We start from the raw sequence: 17,782 nt of genomic DNA, 5'->3' as shown, positions 1-17,782 counted from the left end.
TGGACCCATACTATATACGGTTCTCGAAATGAGGTTTCCTTGGAACATATGATTTTTATAGTCAGTACGCATAAAAATTTACACAGTATTTCACTACAGTTTAAGAATGGGTTGCTAATGGTGGATATTCAGGTTGCTTTCAGTGTTTTGTTTTATGCCTGTAAACAGTGCCTTAGCAGTCTGCAGACGGTGGGGCCTGCACCTGACCTGGCCTCCCTGCTCGCTGCCATGGCCCCAGCTCTGGCGTAGGGCCTGGCTCAGAGTGGGCCCTCGAGTCAGAGTTTTTGAGTAAATGAACGAATATATTTGGGGAGCACTTGCGCAAGTTCCTCTGTAGAATGAATTTCTCTGATGAGAACTCCTGCCCTCTTCCTGGCCCTTCCTGGTCTCATGCTACCTCAAGTGGACTTCTCGTCGAAATCCATACTTATCGCAAAGGAATTCTCCCCGGGTCAAGGTCAACGTCTAACGCTATATATTTACACCGTGTCGAATTCACTTTTCATTTTCTTAACTTTATATTTAGCTGTTTTTTAACGATATGCCTCTGTCAAAGTTTGAACAAGAAGCTGCATAGGACATCAGTTTGCTATATTTATTGTTAAAAAAGTGTTGCTAACATTTCATTGGGCAAGGCCATGGAAAAACAGTTCACAGAATAGAAAATATAAATTGCCTGTAAATACAGGACAATGAAACTCATTCATTAATTACTTGACTTACCATTAAATATCCACCACCTGTCAGGTGCTGTTATGGGAAATAAGGATATAAAAACCAAGAAATCGAATGCTACTGCTCTCACAGGGACAGGGACCTCACATGCCATCTCACAAATAAACAAATTTAAATGATAACTACAGCCTTCCTTCTGTATCTGAGGGTTTTGCATTGATAGATTCAACCAATAGTGGATCAAAAATATTTGAAAAAAAGTTATGTTGGGGATGTGTACTATGTAGTTAGGCCTGTGATGGTGCATCTGTATTGAACATGTACATGTTTTTTTCTTGTCCTTATTCCCTAAACAATACAGTATAATAACTATTTATAGCATTTATATTGTATTAGTTATTATAAGTATCCTAGAGATGTTTTAAAGTGTTGACAGAGAGAAAACAGTAAGGCTGCCAGGCAATGTAAACATTTATTTGGGCGGTTGAATCACAAATTCAGAAACAGATTCTGGAAGCAACCTGTCTGGGAATTGGCATTCAGGTTACATTAGCTGTTTATCAAGAATTATGTTGAAGGGAAACTTGTCTTTTTGTTTGTTTGTTTGTTTGTTTTTTTTTTTTTTATCCTCACCCGAGGATATTTTTCCATTTTTTGTACAGATAGAATGGGAGGGAAAGAGAGGAAGAGAGAGAGAGAAACATCGACGTGAAGGGACACATCGAGTGGCTGCCACCCGCACGACCAACCAGGGCCGGGGACAAACTGCAACCGAAGTACGTGCCCTTAGCGGGAACCGAACCCGGGTCTCTCCAGACCGCAGGCCAACGCTCTAACCGCTGAGCCAAACTGGCCAGGGCTTGTTTGTTTGTTTGTTAATCCTCACCTGAGTATATTTTTTTCCATTGAATATATATATATATATATATATATATGGATTTCAGGGAGAGGAAGGGAGAGGGAGAGAGAGAAACATCCATTGGCTACCTCATGCACGCCCCCTACTGGGGATTGAGCTCACAAATGGGGCATGTGTCCTGTCCAGGAATCAAACCAGCAAACTCCTGGTGCATGGGATGATGCTCAACCAACTGAGCCACACCAGCTGGGCTCCATTGATATTCAGAGAGAGTGGGAGGGAGGGGGGGTGAGAGAGAGAGAGAGAGAGAGAGAGAGAGAGAGAGAGAAAGGAGGGAAGGAAGGAAGGAAGGAAGGAAGGAAGGAGCCCCCGACCTGGACCAGGGATAGAACCTGTAACCCAGGTATATGCCCGTGATCGGGAATTGAACCTGAGACCCTTTGGTATGCAGGTTGATGCTCTAACCACTGAACTACACTAGCCAATGTCATTGGTTTTTCATAAACATCTCTTTCTATTAATGGGAAAGAAACATTTTTTTGCATAGTCCTTAAAAAGCACAGCTATTTCATACAATCTTAGAAAGTGTATTTTTTCAGTAAATAACCTTTTTTTTTTTACAAGTCAACAAGGTTAGTGCAATTTATTTGTCCAACAAGATGGAGTCCAGAGTACAGGATGAAGTCTCTGTGGTCATCCCTTTTCACAAAGGTATACAGGAGGATGTATGTAGGTTATATGCAAATACTATGCCATTTGCTATAAGGGACCTGAGCATCCATGGATTTTGGTGTCCTGGGGTGATGGTGGTGGTATCCTGGAACCAATCCCTTGATGATACTGAAGGATGACTATTAAACACCTTTAACTCTTACTTATAAAATTGTCAATTGCTGAAAACTTTGCTAACTCTGCAAAGTAAGTGTGAGATGAAATTGCATGAATGGGGCATGATGCTCAATTTTCATTTAAATTGAACTTTTTTGTATACTTAAAAGTCTAGCCTTTATTTTTCATTTTGTCTAGAGCAATTTGGAAACATGTTCCAATAGCCTTAAAAAGATTCCCATCATGTCCTGGCCGGTTTGGCTCAGTGGTTAGAGTGTCAGACTGTGGTTTAGAGAGACCTGGGTTCGGTTCCCGCTAAGGGCACGTACCTCGGTTGCGGTTTGTCCCTGACCCTGGTTGGGTTGTGCGGGTAGCAACCACTCGATGTGTCCTTTTCACATCGATGTTTCTCTTTCTCCCTTCCTCTCTCTCCCTCCCACTCTATCTGAACAAAAAGTGAAAAAATGTCCTCGTGTGAGGATAAAAAAAACCCAAACATTTAAAAAAGAAAAAAACCCAAAAAAACATTCCCATCATTTCACCCAGAAAATCTAGTGCTAAGAATTTATGAAGGAAATAATAATCAACTTAGCTACAGATTTATAAACATGAACATTTATTGTAGAATTTTTAAAATAGCAAAACATTGAAAGTAACCTAAATATCTGGCAGGATAAAAGTAAATTGTACTATATCTATATCATACATCTATATCTATATATCTATATCTGTATCTGTATCTGTATCTGTCTGGAAGAAAATTCTCCAAAATACTGGCATGATTTTAATTTCATTTTATACTTTTTTTTATTTTTCAAATTTTCGTGATGTATATGTATAACTTTTATAATCATACAAACATTTTTAAAAAGTTGTTGGGGCATTCCTCTTTCAATTACTTTGTGCCTTCAACTTATACTCTTTTATGAGAAATTTATTTAAGAAATTATTGCTCTCCACAGAGCTTCCCTCTTTGAATATAGTCTTATATATATACTGACCCTGTTTGTCTTCTTGTTAGGAAATTTAAGAGCCTAATTTGAAACTTAAGCGCAGCATCTGTGTTGAGTCTGATTTAGGCATTTTTATATCCTTCTTTCCTTAAGGCCTGGTTTTGTATTTGTTTATTTCAGTTAGAGTATATTTGTTGTAGACCTTCCCAAGCTCCTTGATGAGTAAACATGATGATATAAACAATGGCAGAACCTTGCTATTTCATCAGGAAGTACCCTTGAATGACATCAATGGTAGCAGGGTCAAGTAAGCATGACGACTTAAACTCTGCCCTGCCTTTCAAGGGGAAACTGGAGCAGTGGTTGTCATCGATAGCATTTTTTGTTTCCAACCTGCATCAGACTGCCACTGTCTTTAGTAGTGACAGATCTCTTCTCGCTTGTCTTGGGGCCAGGGGTGGGGGCGGCGTTCAGATACAACACTGAACTTGAAGATAAGTCTTTCAGTTTCTGCCTAAACATAATCTCTTGAATTTAGGCAACAATGGAATTTTTATGTCCAGTTTATTGATTCTTACTCTGATCTCCTTTTGGGTCTTTATCCAGGCCCTATACATGCCATGTCTATACACACACACCTCATCTTCCCATGTTTCTCTCCATTCTCCTCCACATAGTCCAAACCTGCAGCAGCACTCTCGTCCCTCTCTGTAAATACCTACATTCACATGCATAAACATTTCCACTTACATTGGAAATTGTGGTTTCTGAAAATTATTTCTGAGGTAATTGGATTTAAGGGTAGGAGTCATCTTTTCTTAAATAATTTAAAACAATTGAATGAGAACTAAATCACCCACTTTCTACTCTAGTTCCTAGGGCCCTCTGCATCCTAAACCTTGACCTTGCCTTCTTTCCCCATTGCACCCCAGTGCATATCCATATATTGAGGCATTGGTCTACCTTTCAGGAAAAAGTGGGTATGGCAGAGATGAAATTGACATCTGTATATTCTTGTCTTTATGCAAAACATCAGAACATCATTATGAAGATTCTAAATCCTTTTAGTTGATATGTGTATTTGAGAAACATATTTTCTTTTGGTCCTCTTTGTAATGTTGAATTCTTTTTTAAAAAAATGTTGAGAGATTAGTAACTTAAAAAAAATCTTTGTTGTTGAGAGTATTACATACTCCTCCCTTTTCCTCCCCTTGCACCCCTTCACTGGTTCCCATATGGCCCCAGCCCTTCACCACCCTATTGTCTGTGTCAATGCGTTATGCATATATACATATAAATTCTTTGGTTAATCTCTTCCTGCACCGCTCCACACCTTCCTCTGAGATTCCTCAGTCTGTTCCATGTTTCCATGTCTCTGGTTCTTTTTATTGTTCATCAGTTTATTTTGTTCATTAGATTCCACATGTAAGTGAGATTGTGTGATATTTGTCTTTCTCTGACTGGCTTATTTCTCTTAGCATGACAATCTCCAGGTCCCTCCATGCTGTCTCAGAGGGTACGAGATCCTTCTTTTTCACAGCTGCATAGTGTTCCATTGTGTAAATGTAGCACAGCTTTTTTATCCGCTCATCTACTGATGGGCACTTGGGCTGTTTCTAGATCTTAGCTATTATAAATAACACTCTATGAACATAGAGGTGCATATATTCTTTCTGGTTGGTGTTTTGGGATTCTTAGGATATATTCCTAGAAATGGGATCACTGGGTCAAATGGCAGTTTCAGTTTTCATTTTTTGAGGACAATTAACACTGTCTTCCATAGTGGCTGCCCCAGTCTGCATTCCCACCAGCAGTGTACTAGGGTTCACTTTTCTCCACATCCTCACCAGCACTTGTTGTTTGTTGATTTATCAATGGTAGCCATTCTGGCAGGTGTGAGGTGATAACTTATTGTTGTTTTAATTTGCATCTCTCTGATGGTTAGTGACATTGAACATTTTTTCATATGTCTTTTGGCCATTTGTATATCCTCTTTGGAGAAGTATCTATTCGGGTCCTCTGCCCATTTTTTATTTGGATTGTTTGTCTTCTTTTTGTTGACTTGTATGAGTATTTTATATATTTCGGAAATTAACCCCTTATGAGATGTATCATTAGCAACTATGTTCTCCTGTACAGTGGATTCCTTTTTCATTCTTATGCTGGTTTCTTTTGCTGTGCAGAAGCTTTTTTGTTTGATGTAGTCCCATTTGTTAATTTTTTCCTTTGTTTCTCTTGCTCTAGGTGATGTATTGGTGAAAATTCTGCTATGTGTGATGTCTGAGATTTTGTTGCCTATGTTTTCTTCTAGGGATTTTTATGGTTTCATGACTTACATTTAAGTCTTTTACCCATTTTGAATTTATTCTGTGTATGGTGTAATTTGGTCTAGTTTCATTTTTTTGCATGTACCAGTCTAATTTTCCCAGCACTATTTATTGAAGAGACTGTCTTTACTCTATTTGCAGATGACATGATATTGTACATAGAAAACCCTAAAGACGCCATCAAAAAACTACTAGATTTAATAAATGAATTTGGCAATGTAGTAGGATATAAAATTAACATCCAGGAATCAATGGCATTTTTATACACCAATAAAGAACTCTCAGAAAGGGAAACTTAAAAAAAAAAGTATCCCATTTACCATTGCAACAAAAAAAATTAAGATACTTAGACATAAATGTAACCAAGGAGGTAAAAGGCCTGTACTCAGAAAACTACAAGACATTGAAAAAAGAGAGAGAGAGGAAGATACAAACAAGTGGAAGAATATACCATGTTCGCGGATGGGTAGAATTAACATCATTAAAATGTCCATATTTCCCAAAGCAATCTATAAATTCAATGCAATTCCTATTAAAATACCAATGGCATATTTCACAGATCTAGAACAAATACTCCAAAAATTTATATGGAACAAAAAAAAAGCCCTGAATAGCCACAGAAATCTTGAGAAAGAAAAATAAAGTAGGAGGGATCACAATAGTGGATATCAAGTTATACTACAAAGCCATTGTAATCAATACAGCCTGATACTGCCACAAGAACAGGCCTATAGATCAATGTAATGTTGAATTATTAAAATAGGTTTAGACCCCACAGACAGCTCTCAATTGACAAACAGGTTAAGATCAAACAAGTGACTTCATACACTGGGCTGAGTTTCCCCACAAAAGCATTCTTCTGAGGTGTTTATCAGGGTGAAGTTAAACGGATTCTGAGAGGGGAAAGGGGCAGGAGATGACAAGATTGGGCCGTGGTTCTCCTGGAAGGGAGTAACAAGGTGCAGAGAAACAGTGCTTCGTTTGAGTTCTAGCTGTCACGTGTGTGACTGGTGTGATGCGCCGTGGAGTTCACAGAGCCAAGGGGCATGAAAATGGAATGACCTTTACTTTTCTACGATGGAAGCTATATCATGCGGACTCATGTTGACTAATGGCACATAAACTTTTTCCAGATGTTTCCAAATGTTCTCTGCCCAATCCAGTGATATTTTTTTTCTAATCAAACTGGAGTATTAATATCTCTGTCTCAGTTTGTTTTACAAATACCATGTAGGCATTCTCTTTCCGGTATTTCACCTACCTCTCTGTGCCCTGCACCAGGCCCTGATAGAAGGGATTTTGTTTTCATGATGGACCTTAACTATGAGAGAGATTGGGTCTGGGATTGTATGTAAGGTGTTGGGTCCACTTGTGGAGTGGCCTGAGGGAATATTGCCTTCTATTTTTTTAAAAAAAAATGTTTTATTGAATTTATTGGGGTAACATTGGTTGATAAAAAAATATAGGTTGCAGGTGTACAATTCTATAATACTTCATCTATATATTGTGTGTTCACCACTCCAAGTTAAGTTTCCCTCCATCACCATTTATCACCCATTTACCCTCTTCTACCTCCCCTTCCCCCCCTTCCCTCTGATAATCACCGTACTGTGGTCTACGTTTATGAGTTTATTTTTTTTCTTTGCTTAATTCCTTCACCTTTTTCACCCAGCCCCTCAAACCCTCTTCCCTCTGATAGTTGTCAGTCTATTTTCTATCCATGAATCTGTTTCTATTTTGTTTGTTAGTTTATTTTGTTCATTTAGATTCTACATATAAGTGAAATCATATGGTATTTATCTTTCTTTGAGTGGCTTATTTCACTTAGCATAATGCTCACCAGGTCCATCTATGGTGTTGCAAAAGGTAAGATTTCCGTTTTGTTTTTGTTTTTTTACAACTGAGTAATATTTCATTGTGTAAATGTACCAGAGCATTTTTATTGACTCATCAACTGATGAGCCCTTGAGCAGCTTCCAAATCTTGGCTATTGTAAATAACGCTGCAGTGAACATAGGGGTGCATATATTCTTCCAAATTAGTGTTTCAGGTTTCTTCAGATGTATTCCCAGAAGTGGCACTGCTGGGTCAAAAGGCAGTTCCATTTTAAATTGTTTCTGAGGAAACTTCATACTGTTTTTCATAGTGGTTACACCAATCTACATTCCCACCAACAGAACCAAAAGTTCCCTTTTCTCCACATCCTCTCCAATGCTAGATGTTGATTTATTGATGATAGCCATTTGGACAAGTCCATTTGGACAGGCGTGAGGTGATATCTCATTGTGGTTTTAATTTGTGTCTCTCTGATGATTAATGACGTTGAGCATATTTTCATGTCTATTGGCCATGTTTGTCTTCTTTGAAGAAGTGTCTATTCAGGTCCTTTGCCTGATTTTTTTTTTTTGTGTGTGTTGACTTTTAGAAGTCCTGTATAAATTTTGGATATTAACTTTTTATCAGATGTATCATTGGCGAATATGTTCTCTCATTCAGTGGGTAGTCTTTTCATTTTGTTGATGGTTTCTTTGCTGTGCAAGAGCTTTTTAGTTTGATATAGACTTGTTTGTTAATTTTTTCTTTTGTTTCCCCTGCCTGAGGTGATTTATCAGAAGAAGTATTGTTACAAGAAATGTTGAAGATTTTACTGCCTATCTCTTCTTCTAGGATTTTTATGGTTTCAAGTCTAATATTTAAGTCTTTAATCCATTTTGAATTTATTCTTGTGCATGGTATAAGAGAGTGGTCTAGTTTTTTATTTATTATTATTTTTTTAATCCTCACCTGAGGATATTTTTCCATTTTTGTTCAGATAGAGAGGGAGGGGAAAAGAGGAGAAAGACAGAGAGAAACATTAATGTGAGAGAGACACATCGATTGGTTGCCACTGCACAACCAGGGCTGGAGATGAACTGCAATGGAGGTACATGCCCTTGGCTGGAATCAAACCTGGGACTCTTTGGTCCATGGGCTGACGCTCTAACCACCGAGCCAAACTGGCCATGGCTGATTTCAATATTCTTAAATTTATTGAGATTTGTTTTGTGGCCTAATATGTGGTCTATTCTAGGAAATGTTACATGTGCACTTGAAAAGAATGTATAATCTGCTGCTTTGGCTTGAAATGCTCTGAAGATGTCAATTAAATCCAACTGATCTAGTGTCATTTAAGGTTGCTGTTTCCTTGTTTATTTTCTGTCTGGAAGCTCTATCTATTGACGTAAATGAGGTGTTAAAATCTTCTACTATGACTGTATTACTGTTGATCTCTCCCTTTATGTTCAAGATTTGCTTTATATATTTAGGCGCTCCTATCTTAGGTACATAACTATTTATAAGATTTATATCTTCTTGTTGGATTGCTTTTTTTTTTTTTAAATCATTATGTAGTGCCCTTCCTTGTCTCTAGCTATAGCCTTTGTTTTTAAGTCTATTTAGTCAGGTATAAGTATTGCTACCCCAGCTTTTTTTTTTCTATTTGCATAAAATTTCTTTTTTCATCCCTTTACTTTTAGTCTGTGTGTATGTTTTGTTCTGAGGTGGGTCTCTTGTAGACAGCATATATATGGGTCTTGTTTTTTTTTTTTTTTATCCATTCAGCTATCCTATGTTTTTTAAATGAAGCATTTAAGCCATTTACACTTAAGGTGATTATTGATAAGTGCATATTTATTGCCATTTTATTCTTTTAACTATGTTCCTTGATTGTCTTCTTTATATTCTTTTTCTCCTTCAACTCCCCCCCCACCCCCTTCTCCTCCTTCTCCTTCTAAAAGAGCCTTTAACATTTTTTGTAATACTGGTTTGGTGGTAGCAAACTCTTTTAGCTTTTTCTTGTTTGGGAAGCTCTTTATCTCTATTTTAAATTTAAATGATAGCCTTGCTGGGTAAAGTCATCTTGGCTGTAGGTCCTTGCTTTTTATCACATTGAATATTTTATGCCTATCCCTCCTGGCCTGAAATGTTTCTGTTGAGAAATCAGCTGACAGTCTTATGGGAGCTCCCTTGTAGGTAATTAACTGTTTTTCTCTTGATGCTTTTAAGATTCTCTCTTTGTCTTTAACTTTTGCTATTTAAATTATGATGTGTCTTGGTGTGGGCCTCTTTGTACTCTTCCTGTTTGAGACTCTCTGCCCTTCTGTGGGCCTCTTTGTACTCTTCCTGTTTGAGACTCTCTGCCCTTCCTGAACTTGTGTGTCTTTTTCCTTTGCCAGGTTAGGAAAGTTTTGTCATTATTTCTCTAAGTAGGTTCTTGATCTCTTGCTCTCTCACATCTCCTTTTGGTACCCCTACGATATAGATTTTGTTATCCCAAAGATCCCTTAAACTGTCCTCATTTTAAAAAATTCTTTGTTTTTCTTTTTGCTACTCTGAGTGTTTTCTGCTACCCTATCTTCCAAATCACTGATTCAATTCTCTGCTTCATCCAACCTACTATTTATTCCTATAGTGTATTCTTTATTTCAGATATTGTATCTTCATTTCTGTCTCGTTCTTTTTTTATGGTTTCTATGTCCTTTTTATGCTTCCAGTCTTTTGTTGAAGTTCTCACTAAGTTCCTTGAGTATCTTTATAACCATTATTTTGAACTCTATATCTGGTAAGTTGCCTGTCTTTATTTCATTTAGCTCTTTTCCTGGAGATTTATCCTGTTCTTTAATTGGGGCATGTTTCTTTGTCTCCACATTTTGGCTGCCTCTTTGTGTTTGTTTCTGTGTATTAGGTGGTAGCTCTGCTATGACTTCCAGTCTTGGTAGGGTTGGCCTTATATAGTAGGTATCCAGTGGGACCCAGTGGTGCAGTCTCCTTGATTACCTGAGCTGGGTGCTCCAGGAATGTCCCTCTGTCAGTTATGTGGGCTCTCCTGTTGTAATTGAATCTTTTTGCCCCCTTCAATCTTTATTAATTTATTTTTGTTACAGATGTTTTTCCTTTTCCTCTCCTAGATACCCTCCTGTAATTGAGTCTTGATTTCTATTGACGTGTTCATGCATGGAGTTGACTCTCAAGCTGACTGACTATGAGGATCAACCCACACTTCACTGAGCTGCTATGCAGGTACTGACCACATGCAGAGGAATTCTCCTCAGCAGGGCCTGGTCCCTACAGAGATCTCCCTTTGGATATGCTGCATGCTAGAGCTAATTAGATCCTACTCTGATGTTGTCTTAAGCTGGCCACTGGGTGTGTTGGTTCTGGGGCCTCTTGGGAGGGACTCTGGTGCAGGCCAATGTCAGAAACTGTTGTGATCGGCCCTGGGTAACCTATTTGCAGCTACAAAGAGATCTACAGTTTCTGGCTGCCTCTGCTGAGCCTGAATGTGCATGGGAAGGGCCAAAATGTGCATCAGAGTCAGCTTTGACCAGTACCAGGCCAGAGGCAGTTCAGCAAAATTCCTGAGATCTGCCTCTGCCTCCTCCACATGTCCGCTGCCTATTAGGCTCAGTCACTGAAAGAGCCTCTGGTGGTATGCAAGTTGCATGAGGTAGGTTCTCAGTAAGTCACCAGGTAGGGGTGAGTGGTGTTCACCAGACTGATACAATTTAAACTCTAAGCCAATACTTGGTCTGAGGCCACTCAGCAAATGTCCCAGAGGACACCAAGCCTAGCTGCCACCCACTGGGTGCTCATACACTTTTGTTGTGGGGTAGGGGTCTCAGGGAGTCACCAGAGTGAGGCCAGCAGAGTTTATCAGGCCCAAACAGACCAGGATTTGGCCATGTGAAGAGAGGGCTCTACACCAAACCAGATCTCTTTGTAGCTCCAAATAGGACATGCGAAGGAAAAAATTCCCTTGTGCTAGAGCCACACAACTCAGACTGCCCCCGATTCTGCGAACAGCCCGATCTTAGCAGGGCAGGGCTGCTGGGGGGTGGGAGAGGGAGAGGTGTCAATCTGGCTTGGGGGAAGGTGGGGATCATGGCCCCTACTCTAGAACTATACAACTCAGCCCATCCTGGATTCTACCAGACCTCAGCAGGGTGAAGCCCATAGGAGTTGGGGGTATGGGGCCACTGGGAACTCAGAGAGTAGTGGATCTCCCATGAGGGGGAGGTACCAGTGAGGTTCACGGGAAAGTGGGGGGTATGGCTCCCACCTCAAAGATACAAAACTCAGTCACTGACATCCCCTGAGTGTGCCCAGACCTCTGTGCTCAGGCCCAGGTAGCTGACTTCTCAGCAGGGTGCAAGCTTTGCAGGGTGGGGCTACAGGGAGTCCAGGGGGAAATTGCTTCCCCCCTGCTGATGCTGTATGGACGGGAGTGTTCTATGCAAGTAAGATGGCACTTTTGGTGTGGGAGAGGGACTCAGCACAGTTGCCCTGGTGGCTGTCCCTTCAGCTCTCCCCTCACACCACAAACCCCAGTCTCTCTTCACGCAACGCCAGTTTGCTGTGCCCTCCCTCCACGGGAGCCCGGGGAGAGCAGCTGTGAATGAGATGTTGTGTGTTGGCCCTTGCAGAGGGCACCTGTGTCTCTAGCAGACTGTCTCTCCCTGGAAGACAGAAACCCCACTGATTTTCAGTCAGATGTTATGTGGCTGCCTCTTTCTGGCTCTGGTGCTCTGGGCTGGGGAGCCCGCTGCCTTCTAGTCTTATATTCATCTTCCTATGAGTGACTTGGGAGACTGTTAGTAGTTTCTCAGTGTTTTTTATAGAAATAGAACCCCTAGGCAAAGGCATGCATCATCTTTGCCTTTTGAAAACAATTGATTTTCAGTTGGACACAAGTCCACTTTGAATAAAGACTACAAATGCAGCCAGCTATGGCAGAAGAGAAATGTACAACTTTCAGGTTGTATATATCCTTCCTTGTCCATTCTCTCCAGCTAGAATCTGACATGATAATGAGCCATCTTGACATACAGGTGAGGGACACCCCAGAGATGGTGGTTCTGTGATACTAAGGTTCCTAGGCAACTTCTTGGGACAGAACTACCCGGGACTGTTTACCCCAAGCTGTTCCATGAGAGAAAAATAAATTTTTATTTGTTTAAGTCATTTGGGTTTTGGTTACAGTAGCTTAATTTGTATCTAAACCTGCATGTGGGGGAAGGAGGAGGTACTAATCAAAGTTATATATACATAAAACTTAATCAGATTGTAGGTGACTAAAATGGTATTGAATAATGAATGGATGTGGACTATAAGGAAGTTCCCAGAGGCGGCAATACTGTCACTGTTGATGCTAAAGAAGTAGCTGAAGCTTTAAAAAAACATATTAAAAGTATAGGATTTCCATGTAATGCAATGCCTAGAAATTCACTGGGGACAAAAACAATTGCTTATCACTATAATTCCGTAAACAACCGAATGCAGTTCCTGGGAGGAATGATTAAAAATCCATTCCAATACTCTCTGGCTGACTTCAATTTGATATTTAGCATCCCATGTTTGTGGAATTCAGATTTTAAGGAGGAAGGATTAATGAACATGAATGTTGACTATTTAAAAGAATATAGCATAGAACACAGACATTCTTCAGTTAGGGAGAGAAAGCAAAGTTGTCTGTACTTTGGAAGTTTAGATGTGCTTCAAAGCAAACAGGTTGAATTCTTTTGACTGTACAAATAATAGATTCAAAGAATAGTAGTCCGACTAGATTTCCATCTCCCCGACTTCACAGAAATTACAAAGTGACATTTAGTTGGTGTAGATGTGTGGAAATAGAGGTTATCAAAATTTCATCATGCCATTGGACTTCTGTAGTACTTCTTATTCCTTTTGAGAAAAGTCACACTGTGTATATGTTATAGAAAGTTATATTTTCCAGCCAAAGATGATGCCTGCCTTTGCCTAGAGTAAATGTATTATTTAATCAACGGAAATCCTTAAAGCCACCTATGCCACGACTGATCTGAGGGTTTTGGCCAATGCCCTAGTGTGAATTGAGGATGTGCCCAGCACCATTCCCACTCAGTGTGCACCTGGAAGTTCTCCCTTTCTCTCAGCCCGGAGAGAGGCTGTCTGGGAAAGGGTGGGGAGTCTGTGTTACCTGGAAAGCGCAGGAATGAATATCAATCACTGTTCGGTGGGTAGTACAGACACACTATCCTTTTCTCCCACAGCTGTGCAGGCCTTTCCCGTCCAGGAAGTAAAACTCTTTACAACATTGATGCTGTTTTTAGTTACAGTAACATCTAACATTTGTGAAGTATGTAAGAACTACAAAGTTCTCTAGGTTATTTGTTTTTACATTGCCAGAAAGGCGATCTAGGTGGCTAACATTGACCCTAGTGTCTGCACCTTCCAGCCACATCCTTCCAACTGACTAATCAACAAATATGTGAGGAACTTTTCTCTTACGCCTGTGATAAAGTGCACTGGGGAGTCTCCCAAGCAGGAAAGTCTCTGGCTTCTTACTGGTAATAACTTCTGATGCTGCCACCATCCAAAACATAGGAACTTCTCTTCATCACACAGAGTTCTCTTTATGAGTATTCCCCTGTACACACTCTCTCCCTACCTAGTTGGTTGTTTAAATTGGACTTTTAGTGTAGTAAGTTCAGAGTTGCAGTAAACCCCAATATAAGCAGGTCTGTTAATAATATGGTGTGTTTGTTTCTATTTATTTAATTTTGCCTTAGCTTAGCCCACTGATTAGGCAACTGTATGTTATTAAAAATATTTCACTTCACATTTCTACCTTTGCATCAACTAACTTCACCTACCTACAGCTCTTGGTCATGAAGGAAGCAAAATCCTTTTTATTCATTGTGACCAGGTCTCTCTCTTAGTATCAGGACAGGCTGTCACTCCAGCCCTTTCTTGATGTCCCATGGGACTTCCATTTGTAGATCACAAGCCATGAGGCTTCTGGTAGACACTCTGAATTGCTGCTCTTTCTCTGTTCCTTCCAGGGATCTTGTCGCCCATCTGTCTTGAGCAATCCCCCATTGGTATGTCCCACCTTGTGCTCAGCAGCATCTCTCTTACTCAGCATGCATGCCCCTCATTGAGTTTGCATGCCCAGGTCTCTTATTCAAATGTTTGCCTGTCCACACATATGGGAAAACTGTTAATCAGCCTTTGCTTAATATCACTGTGAGCATTTCAACTTCCAGTTTATATCATGTTATTTCTCTGTATAAAAACTGATGAAAAAATTTCATGTTTACTATAGAGCCCTCAACATTATCCCTGGCACTTCTCCTGCTCCTACCTCCCACGTTGGTCCCTGACCCACTCACCAGCCATTGAGGAGACAACGACAATGCTTCCATTGCTCTGCTTCAGCATGGGAAGGGCAGCCGTACTCAGGACCACATAACTGATGTAGTTGATCTCCATACTTTTGCGCACAAAGTGGATATCGCCAGCAAATGGTTGCATAGGAGTACTGATGATGTGGTTGAGAATGAGCATGTCTATTCCTCCTGCAAGAAATGACTGTATTGAGAGAAACCATCTGAGGTTGATACTTTTCTTTTTCCTCTCCCCCTCTCCCTTCCTAAAGCTCCCCAAGCCTAGTTCCATAGAGCAAAGATGATAGAGCAAGTCCAGAAGAAGAAGAAGTAGCCTCACCCATGATCTTTTCAGCTTTGGCAACAAATTGCTCTGCAAAAGTCATGTTCTCCATGGTGCCAGCAATGTAGTGTGCTGAGGCTGCTCCATACTCTAGGCAGTCAGATACTATCTGCAGGGACACAGGGACACTGGTTTCAGTATTGTAACCAGAACTCAAGTTCAACTGTCTGCTGCCACAAAAACCAAACTTGTGAGACAGATGCTGGTAAAAAAGGAAAGTGGTTTATTCAAGTACCGGTTATCTGAGGAAATGGGGGACTCTTGTCACAAAACCCATCTCAACATCTTAGTGCAGGCAGGGGTTTTTATAAGGAGGGAGAGGCAAAGCAGAACAAAGAAATGAAAGTGAGGGGGTTGACAACTTTTCTGTGTGTAGTCCAGCATGGTCAATTCTGATAAAGATTTCAAAACCAGGCAAGTGGCCTGGTGTGTGTCATCCTGGTCTTTGTCATCCTGGTTCTATGTCATCTTGGGTCTACATCATCCTGGTTCTATGGTTGAAGGTCAGAAAATCTCCCATAATTGGGGTGACTGAAGGTTGGAGTCTGTATCTTCTGAAGTTAGTTCCTCAGATTTTACTCAAACATACTGTTTATCTTACAACGTACATTATAATCAGAGTCAGCATTTACAGAAACAATGTCAAAAAAATGATGGGGTGGGTTACAGTTCCTACTATTACAGTATTGGCCGTAGACCTTTGGGGACAGTCTCTGAAATAATGGGGATTTAGATGAGAAGTTGCTCACAGCACTGTTCTGTATGTGAATGTGAATTTAGTGAATGTGTGTGTGTGTTGCTAAATGCAACCTGATATAATCTTTTTCCTCTGTATGAAATACTTTCTGAAAGTATTTCAGGTAGGGTGTAAATGGATAAATCATCACTGTGCTTGGGTTCAAGTCCACGATTTGTGTTTATGCATTTCTGTGAATAGATGTTTCTGAATGATCCTAGTTTTTATGTGGGTGGTCCTAGATTTGTGAATGTTTGTATATCCTTGGGTTTATGAGTCTGAGCATATGAGAAGGCATGTATCTTAGAGTTTGCATGGGTACAAGAATATGAATTCATGTGTAGGTACTGGAATTTTGATATCTGACTACATATCTATATATCTGTGACTTCGTGTGTAACTTTGTGAGCATAGACATGTCTATGAGTATATATAGCCCAAGAACTTTGTGTCTATATATATGTGCATGGGAATGAACACTGAAATGCATATTTTCATATTATTGTGGGTGTTTGAGCCTGTATGTATGTGTGCATGCACATGTGTGTTTATGTGTATGCATGCATCTGTATATAGATGTGCCAGCCTCTTTGTGTTGGCATGTATACATAAGTATATATAAGAATACACCTGAGCATGTGAGCATGTATGTGTTTGTGGGCATAGAACCCTCACCTTCCTTAGAGCTTCTTCTGATCTTGCTGTCACCATCACATGAGCTCCCATCTTCGCCAGATGATAGGCCATCTCTTTTCCAATCCCCTTGCTGGCCCCTGTGACAATCACTTTCTTTCCTTTGAGCATCCCTGGGAAACCCCAAAAGGAAGTGAGGAGCATACCCAATTTGGCAGCAAAATTCTTCCTCCTGCTCTGGACTTGGGCAGACTTATCTCAATGTCTCAAGGTTATGAGTCCAGATCAACTTATTTCAACTGCATAAGTCAGTGGAGGAAAGTTCAAGCCTTTCAGAAATATGCTCTGAAATGGAGGTTTGGCTTGGTTGCTCAAAACCAAGTCTTCCTTTTGTTTTTCTTAAAAAACAAACAAACACTCCATGGACAGAAGTTTCAGCTGGAACATTAGAATTCCAGATGTTTCTGGATTCATCCAGTTTTGCTCAATTGAAATAATATACAAAAAGTCCTCAAAATACACGTGTTCTCAGAGATCCCAGGGATTTCCCCTCTCTTCAATTTAGTCAACTTCAGACTACTTTCTTGCCTCCTACTTGTTAGTTTTTCGACAGAGCCCAAATATCTGGCTAAGTTGTGAATTTTGGAATTACCCTCATTTACAAAAAATTGTTTCTTTATTGATTTTAGAGAGAGAGGAAGAGAGAGGGAGAGAGATGGAAACATCGATGAGAGAGAACATCAATTGGCCACCTCCTGCATGCCCCCCACTGGGGTTTTGGCCCACAACCTGGGCATGTGCCCTGACCGGGAATTGAACTAGTTGACCTCTTGGTGCATGGGTCAATGCTCAACCACTGAGCCACATCCGCCAGGTAGAATTACCCTCATTTTCGTAGGGGATCTGGATTGTTTTTACTAAGGGTGCCAAGTACAACCTGTACTATTTGGCAATCTCTTGGCTATGTGATTATCCTTCTGTACACTCCTATTACCCATAGCCTATGGCTGGAGGACACAGAAATACTCTCCTGCCTCAGGGTCCCTTGTTGTTCAGCAACTTTGAGAATCAGGAAATCATCATGATCCTCAGACACTCTGGCCACCCCTGTGTTTTCTTTTTATCTATTCCCCCCAAATTAGACACCTTGGTACTTACCTGGTCTGAATTCTTCATTGTCAGAATAGAAATAGTAGGCCAGGAAGATCCCGAGAATAAGGAAGAGATAGTTCTTCATAAAAGCCAT

General features: G+C 40.3%; 1 protein-coding gene and 1 long non-coding RNA gene across 2 annotated transcripts in view; one reads left to right on the top strand and one right to left on the bottom strand.

Moving 5' to 3' along the window:
- The window catches only part of LOC118637042, a 21,549-nt gene extending 10,870 nt beyond the window's left edge, over nucleotides 1-10,679 (top strand). The window contains exon 4 of the long non-coding RNA XR_004960865.1: nucleotides 10,589-10,679. This is a non-coding gene — a long non-coding RNA (uncharacterized LOC118637042). The remainder of the gene's footprint in view (nucleotides 1-10,588) is intronic.
- Nucleotides 1-17,782, bottom strand: part of HSD11B1 (hydroxysteroid 11-beta dehydrogenase 1) — a 25,808-nt gene extending 8,026 nt beyond the window's left edge. Inside the window, exons 1-4 of the mRNA XM_036272076.1 lie at nucleotides 17,695-17,782; nucleotides 16,579-16,709; nucleotides 15,165-15,276; nucleotides 14,831-15,016 (exon numbers count right to left, since the gene is read on the bottom strand). Coding sequence (XP_036127969.1) covers nucleotides 14,831-15,016; nucleotides 15,165-15,276; nucleotides 16,579-16,709; nucleotides 17,695-17,782 — 517 coding nt within the window. The remainder of the gene's footprint in view (nucleotides 1-14,830; nucleotides 15,017-15,164; nucleotides 15,277-16,578; nucleotides 16,710-17,694) is intronic.

Source organism: Molossus molossus, unplaced genomic scaffold (assembly GCF_014108415.1).
Source record: "Molossus molossus isolate mMolMol1 unplaced genomic scaffold, mMolMol1.p scaffold_m16_p_20, whole genome shotgun sequence".
Taxonomy (NCBI): domain Eukaryota; kingdom Metazoa; phylum Chordata; class Mammalia; order Chiroptera; family Molossidae; genus Molossus; species Molossus molossus.
The sequence above is the reverse complement of the archived record's forward strand: the minus strand, read 5'-3'. Positions and strand labels throughout refer to the sequence as shown.